At 34.9% G+C, this 8,297-nt stretch overlaps 1 protein-coding gene across 1 annotated transcript; it reads right to left on the bottom strand.

The window, feature by feature from the left end:
* Positions 1 to 285: 285 nt before the first annotated feature.
* LOC107675813 (liver-expressed antimicrobial peptide 2-like) lies at positions 286 to 5,966 on the bottom strand. The gene is made up of 3 exons (XM_016470283.1): positions 5,711 to 5,966; positions 3,414 to 3,556; positions 286 to 884 (listed from the first exon to the last, which is right to left on the bottom strand). Exons 1-3 carry the CDS (start codon positions 5,774 to 5,776, stop codon positions 845 to 847), a joined length of 249 nt encoding a protein of 82 aa, XP_016325769.1. The 5' UTR covers positions 5,777 to 5,966; the 3' UTR covers positions 286 to 844.
* Between the last annotated feature and the right edge of the window lie 2,331 nt (positions 5,967 to 8,297).

Below are 8,297 nucleotides of genomic sequence, written 5' to 3'. Positions count from 1 at the left end.
AGCTTGAATGTAAATGCACTTATTCCAGGGTGGAAATATTGATTAAATCTCATAATTATGATGATTGTGAAATGATAATGTCAATTGTGTGTTCATGAATTAGGACCCAGCGATGATGTTTGCTGAAAACAAACAGTTTTAGGTTTAAAAAAGGATGTTCGTGATTGATTCAATTTTTAAAATTCATTTTTTTATGCATTTATTTCATCATGCGAGCATTTTTGTTTGTTTTCCTTAAAAAAAATATTGCACTATCAATGTAACAAAAAAAAATCAAATGAGACAAACAATAAAACATTTTAACAAAAAAGCATGTTACACCATCTCATGTGTCTGATATTTACAAAATAAATAAAAGTTCATCTGGAAGCTGCAGCTGATAATGAAATACATTTGCTACAGATTCTTTTGCCATGCGTGTTTGTATTTTATCAGATCAAACATCTCGGCCTCATTGAATCTGAATCAGAAACTATAGATGCAAAGTTAATATTTTACACATTATCAAGATCTGTACAACTATAAAACATCGATGATGAAACTGGAGTTCTTGTAGATATGTTCCTGAGTGTTTTCTGAAGGGGGGAATATGTCAAAAACACACCAGGTCATATTTCAGGCCAAAAATGCTTCTGATGTTGGAGTTTAATATGACCTGGACATTTCTTGGTGAGATTCACCTGAATACAGTCTTGAGGTTGGTGTAGATTTTAAAGTCGTCAGCTGTCTTTGAATGTTCTGCCAGATTTATGTAGGTCATGATGTTTGAGAAATCAAGGGATGCACAATTTTAGCCATTTTGTTTTCCATCATTTGAATTGGTGCCATAATCATTTGGACTCAGTCACACCTGTTGAGCTTTATTGAAGGAGCAGGTGTGTTTCCTGAAAGACAGGGAAAGTATGTAGGTTAATTTGGAAGCACTCATAAAAATATGCCACTCATAAAAAAAAAAGAGTACATATAAAATGTGTGAGTTGCTGATTCCTGCAGCGGTCAGTGTTTTTTAGTGATAAAATCTTATCTGTGTTTACAGCTTAAGGTTTCTGTGTGAAAGTCTTTTCGTGATGAGGGTTGTCCATATACAATCATATAGAGATATTTCGCGAGAAATTCGCGTTTCTTAACACGCCAAAAATCCTTTATGGCGCCGTTCACACCTGACAAACTGAAGCGAATCGAGTTCAAATCCATTTCAAACGCGATTCAGTTTTTTTCAAATCGCTCGAGAATTGAGTGACAATGTAGATGTTATTTATAGCGTTATTTGGCGGTAAATTCGCGAAAAATCCCTTGTGATGTGCCATACATATTACACACCTGACAAAATGATACAAAGCACGTGTTTGAATCATCAAATGTGATTCAGCTTTGAGTCGCTCGCAAATTGAATCACAATGTAGATGTTTTTATGTCGACACAATCACGTAGCGATATTTTGTGAGAAATTTGCTTTTCTTAGCATGCCAAAAATCCTTTATGGCGCCGTTCACACTTGACAAAATGAAGCGAATCGAGTTCGAATCCGTTTCAAACGTGATTCAGTTTTTTCAAATCGCTCGCTGTATTTAGTGACAATTAGATCGTTTATGTTATTTATAGCATTATAAATTCGCGAAAAAAATCCCTTGTGATGCGCCATATATTACACACCTGACAAAATGATGCGAATCTAATTTGAATCATCAAATGTGATTCAGCTTTGAGTCGCTCACGAATTGAATCACAATGTAGATGTTTTTATGTCGACACAATCACGTAGCGATATTTCGCGATAAATTCGCGTTTCACAGAGCGCCAAAAAATCCCTTATGAGGCGCTGTGCACACTTGACAAAATGAAGCGAATCGAGTGTTCGAATCCGTTTCAAACGCGATTAAGTTTTTCAAATCGCTCGCGTATTTAGTGACAATTAGATTGTTTATGTTATTTATAACGTTATAAATTCGCGAAAAAAATCCCTTGTGATGCGCCATATATTACACACCTGACAAAATGATGCGAATCGAATTTGAATCATCAAATGTGATTCGGCTTTGAGTCGCTCGCGAATTGAATCACAATGTAGATGTTTTTATGTCGACACAATCACGTAGCAATAAATTCGCGTTTCACAGAGCGCCAAAAAATCCCTTATGAGGCGCTGTGCACACCTGACAAAATGAAGCGAATCGAGTGTTTGAATCACCTTTAAATACGATTCGGGTTTGAATTTCGAGTCACGTGTAGTTCGTTTTATGTCTGCCTACTAAATATAACCCCCCCGCCCCTTTAAAGGATAAACATATTTTATCACAATGACGTGAGTATTTATCAACTTTTGTTTGAATGGATGTTCATATTTCATATGTTTCCGACATCTTCCAGCAGGAAGTGACGTCATTCAGTTATTGGCGGGAAAACATCTAACATCAGTAAGTATTATCAATTGATTTGATGAATTCTGTCATGTTTTGTGGTGTTGGTTGGTTTTAATCCTTAATCCTGTTTGATCAAATTACACAAGTCTTTTTTTTTTTTTAAATATGAGTATTTAAGATGATGGCTAAAAATATAGGAAAGTGAACTTCAAATTGACCTCCTCATGTCACAAAATCGTTGTGCAACGACTTAAACTCTTAAAAATCCCGTTTGCTCTCTTCTCATATTCTAAATGGTCATGTCTGCTAAATCTTTTCACAGAAATACTTCCATAACCAGCATATTTCGTAACACTTTACAATAAGCTCTCATTTGTTCACTTTAGTTAATGCTAACATGGACTAAAGAGCAATGTAGGCCTGTATAGTTAAGAAAATTTTGATTTAATATGTAATATAAATTAAATATAGGCCTATATACTTTTTATATTTTTTAATTAGGCTATTTAACAATATAATACAATGTATATAATAATTTAGTTAATAAAATGCCATTGTTCATGTTAGTTCACAGAGCATTAACTAATGTGAACAAACTGAAATGTATAAGTAAATGTTAAAATTAACATTAAGAATAATAATCTAAATACTGTAGAAGTAGAAGTAGTATTCATTGTCAGTTCTTGTTAACTAACATTAAGAAATTAACAAAGTATTACTGCCTGGCTGCATTCAATATTGACAGAAAAATTAAAAAATGGCGCTTTTTCTGGGTTTTTTTTCTTCAAATAAATGAAAAAAAATAATTTTCAAATGTATTTTTCGTGGAAATTTAATATTTAAGATGTGTGTCCATTTTCTGCCCCTGTACGTAAAAGTGAATTTTGAAGTTTTCCATTTTCAAAGTTATCTACTTTCAATATTAAATAAAAAAAAATGTAAGAATGCAGTATACAAGGACCATGCGTATTCAGTTTTTAAATGATTTTTTTCAATAAGCTTTAGTTCAGAAGCTTCTTGGGAAGCTTCTTGGTGTTTGGTGATGTTGGTCACCTGCAGAAGTTGGTTCCGCACTCATAATGATCTCTGCATCCAGAACCCACAGGTTTCAGAGTGTTCCATCGCCATAGTAACGAGCGCTTGGCCCGATGGATCAGTCCAGCCGCCCAGTCAGTGTCTATGGGTGCCGCCTGGACCTACAGACAGACAGAGAGACAGCGTGTGTTAGACTGAGACCTTCAGCTCTCATCATGGCCAGTGTTGCCAACTTAAAGACTTTTAGCTTTAAACCCCCCCCCCGCCCCCAAACTCAGAATTCTGACTCATTTTCCTGCAGTTCCGAATCACAATTCTGACCTTTTTCAGAATTCTGAGTTTGTCTCACAATTGTCTCAGAATAAAACATTTAAAAAAATGTAATTGTGACTTTTTATCTCACAATTTTTATTCTTGCAGTTGTAAGTTTATATCTGTAACGCCAAGCCAGCAGAGGGAGCCCTCGCCCGAGTACTGACCGTGCTCCACTCCCTCTGCTTCCTCTACTTCCATTTCCTGTTTGACTCTCATATAAACTGAGACCAGTCCATGTGTTGGTCGTGAAGTATTGCCAGTTCATCTGCCTTACCAAGCGTACTGATGTTTGTGTTTGGACTCATTGCCTGCCTTTCCACTATTGTCTCTGCCTCTGCCCCTGTGTATGACGAACGATCTGCCTGCTTCTCTGACTTTGACCCTCTGCCTGATTATCGACGTCTGTTTAAAGCCTTGACCTTTAATAAACTTCCGCTCATGGATTCTGACCAAACTCCAGCATCTCTGTTGCAATATCTTACAATTCAGACATTTCTTCTGAGAATTGTGAGGAAAAAGTCAGAATTGTGAGATAAAAAAATTCCAGTTACCTTTTTTTTATATATATATATATATTTATTTCCATGGCAGAAATGGGCTTCTGTACTGAGATGATATGCAGACGTTTAATGAATAATCTTCATTGTGATTTCGAAAGTAAATTATGTCCCAAATGTACAAATTTAGACTCTCGAACTACTAAATTTAGAAAGCTGTTAAGGTCGGTCAAGCCCCAAACATTTGCTCTGCGAGTGACATTGTGCAGCTCCAGACAATGATTTACAGAAGCGTTGCAGTGCATGTGCAAACAAAAGCAGCAGGTAGAATAAACCATGCGCTTCAGTCCGTCACGCAGCATCAGTTTACAATTGCAGGAAACTGATGAGATGAGATCCATGTTATTCCAGCTGGAGGAAAAGTTTCACGTGCACATTACCAGATGATCCTGTTTTAGAAACAAGTCACACATGCATCTGACTCCAGATCAGCTGACGGTGTGTTTTATGACTGACAATATGCAGAACTGATCTTTTGTCTTAACTATTGTCTTATTTGTAGTTTATGAGAGTAAACCCATATGGCAAAAAAAAAATTCAAACATATTTTAAATATACAAAAAAATATGCTTACTGAAGTATGTTTCAAAATATATTGACAAAAAATATTTTGGCCATTTTTAAAAATATTTTTGAAAATATATGTAAAAATATAATATTTTTTAAAGCATTTAAACATTTTTTTTGCCTTCAAATATTTCTTTTTAAGAAAATACATTCACATATGCCACATTTGAACAAATTATTTGATTTAATCAAATAAAGAAGCTAAGGATAATTTCCAGCTCTTTATTAAAAGCATGTTAAAAGTCACAAATTAAAGTGCATGGCTTTAATTACACTATATATATAAAATAAAATAATACATTATAAAAGACAGATATATGACATTATAGTAGATGCTGTCTTTTATAATGTATTATTTGATCAATATTACAATGTCAAAAATAATTTCTTGAAGTAAAACAGATTATTGGAGTACATTTTAAAAGAAAATGAATACTATTTCAGTTTTTCTACTTCAAAATTTCATGTTTAATTCTATGTGTTACTTGCCGATTCTTTGTAATTCTTTGTGAAATTTACTAGCATTTCTAGTCGATCAGATTTGATTTATTTAGCACTTTTTCCAAACAAATCAATGCACTTCAAAGTGCTTTACAGGCGAGAATAAAAATTATAATGAAATCAGACCAAAAAGTAATTAAACATTTAAAAAGTATAAAAAAAGGAAAACAATATGAATAAATAAAACAAACAGTGAATATGAATAATGATTAATTTTAATTAAAAAAAATTTAATTTCAAACTTTCAGTATTTTCTGCATGTCTGACATCCACCGGAAGACTGAACGATAATGGTTTCTGCAGCAGTTGTTCCTGTGTGTTAGTGAGCTGTTTCAGCTCTGATGGCGTCAGATTGGTGATTGTGAGGTGATGTACCTGTAAGGCCAGCAGCAGAGACAGCAGAGCGGTCAGCACGAGCAGACGCTGGGTCACCGGCATCATCTTCAGGCTTTTGCTGAACGTCTATCAGTGTGACAGACACTGAGCCGGATGCCTTTATATGAGGCTGATAAGACTATCAGAGATCAATGATCATCAGAAATGAGGCCAAGTCCACGTCTGCAAGGGTAACAAGACCCTAATGAGCTGGAGGACCAGAGTAAAATACACACTGGTGACGAGCTTCACGTTAATCACTCAGATCATCCTCATATTCTGAGACTTGTGTTCATGTTTACCTGCTCAAAGTCCAAGCTGAGCTCTGTTTGAGACTCCCACAGGACTCCCAATGAGCAGTCGGCATTTACAGGGGAGTATAATGTTAGAATAATAGTGCAGTGATGAAAAATGCCAAATGGTTCTTGAAAGTTATGAACAAATGTTCTTCCAGTGACATTAATAGAATGCTCATTCAAAGTTATCTGATCTTTAAAAAAGTTCTCAGAATGTTTAATTGGACATTCATGTAAAAATGTTACTGGTTCAGAGAACATTCAAAAGTAACGTTCCTGGAATGTTTGCAAAATCATGAAATGTAACATTCCCTTAAAGGGATAGTTCACCCAAAAATGACAATTCTGTCATCGTTTACTCTCAAGCTGTTCCAAACCTTTATGGGTTTCTTTCATCTGCTGAACATGAAAGAAGATATTTTGAAAACTGATACTGGTTCCTATTGACATACATTGTATGGAAAAAAAATACAGTGGAAGTCAATGGCTACCGCCAACTGTCTGGTTACCAACCTTCTTCAAAATATCTTCTTTTATGTTCAACAGAAGAAAGAAACTCATACAGGTTTGGAAAAACATGAGAATGAGCAAATCATGACAGAATTGTCCTTTTTGGGCGAACTATCCCTTTAATATTGTCTTTAACGTTCACAGAACCAAGAAGAAACGTTTTTTAAACATTTAAATCATGAACGTTCATAACGATCTTAATGGGAATGCTAAGTTATTTTAATATTTTTGTAAGCTGTGATGTATTGGTATTTAAATTTTGTAAAGTAATTAATACAGACAATTTATATTACATGATAATTAAATTTAAATGTATGTTTCTAACGACTAAATTTATGTTTCTAATGATCTTAAAATCCTTTTAGTTCATGCATTTCATCAAATGTGTCCAAACTCTTTTATCATATAGCTTATTTCACAATAGTGAATATATATATATATTCTCTCTGGACGGCAGAATCTAAAGAACAGGTTGTGAAAAAAGCAATTTTCACTTCCCTTTATCCTTCACAAAAACACATTCAGTGCTGAGTAATGATTAAAAACAAAAGCAAAACTGCACAGCTGACATATGAATGTGTTGTTGTTGTTGTTCAGGAGTTTGCCGCTTCTCTTCACCTGTCCAGCAGAGGGCAGCGTTACTCCAGCTCATTTACTGACTCATGATCATGATGTTCACACACATTCTCTTAATAACATTCAATTCAAATTCAAATCAAATGTAATTAATCAGTACTGTCTGTAATTTAGATGATGGAGTGCTGCTGTTGGTCCGGACACACTCGTCACTGAGAGATGAGTGTTATTATGGGATGCATGGAGGTCATGGGTAACCATGGTAACGGCGTTCCTGATTGTTTTGTCTCTGATAACCTGTGAAGAGGTAGAGCTGGGTTCTTCTGCATCACACGATCTCAGAGAGCTCAGGTAAAGGCTGTGTGTGATGTGTGTAGATCCTGTGATGAGCCTGATGTTTCCCCAAATTTATCATTCAGAGCTAAGATGTCATTCACATTTATTTATAAAGCACTTTTCACAATACTGTTTCAAAACAGCTTTACAAAAAAATCATGATGTTAATGTTTACAACATCGTAATATCTTCATGCCTTATAATCGCATTTATCATAGTAGAGCTGGATGATAATATAGTTTTTGTTTTTCTATGTTCACTACAGTACTGTATATATATACATCTTTGTCATACTAGCTTGCCGTTCCCATCATTGTTTTTCTGAATACTGGGAAACGCTTTCCAAAAATGATCCCCAGAAGCGCTGGACCCCCTGAAGCCCTATAGTAGTGTGTGTGTGTGTTTGTTTCATGTATGTGTATGTGCTCATCTGGGCCCCTGAACATCCGTTGTTGTTTCAGTCACAAATAAATCAAAGCGACGCGTCTCCTCCTGAAAGCGAACACAATGGAGGATCTGATCCGACCCTGCTTCAGCATAAAGCTGTGGAGGCCCCGTCCTGCAGCGCAGGGGCCCGTTTGCATCCATTATTATTAACGGATGACGTTTCTGCTCCTTTGATCGAAACACTCCAAGAAATCCTTCAGTGAGTGAATGTAAGTTCAAAATCTGCTAAATGTTATTTCTGTGTGTGTGAAATAAAAATATGCTTGTGTTATTGTAATGTGGAAAAAATCTATGTGTATTATTTTAATTACTTCAGCAGAAATTAAAGGCTATATGTATTTATATTACATATATAAAGGATATAATTATACAATTATATAATTATTTTACATATTTAATTATTTTACTTGTTTTTTACATAT

This window comes from Sinocyclocheilus anshuiensis, unplaced genomic scaffold (assembly GCF_001515605.1).
Source record: "Sinocyclocheilus anshuiensis isolate Anshui unplaced genomic scaffold, SAMN03320099.WGS_v1.1 scaffold708, whole genome shotgun sequence".
Taxonomy (NCBI): Eukaryota; Metazoa; Chordata; class Actinopteri; order Cypriniformes; family Cyprinidae; genus Sinocyclocheilus; species Sinocyclocheilus anshuiensis.
This window is presented reverse-complemented; position numbering and strand designations above follow the sequence as displayed.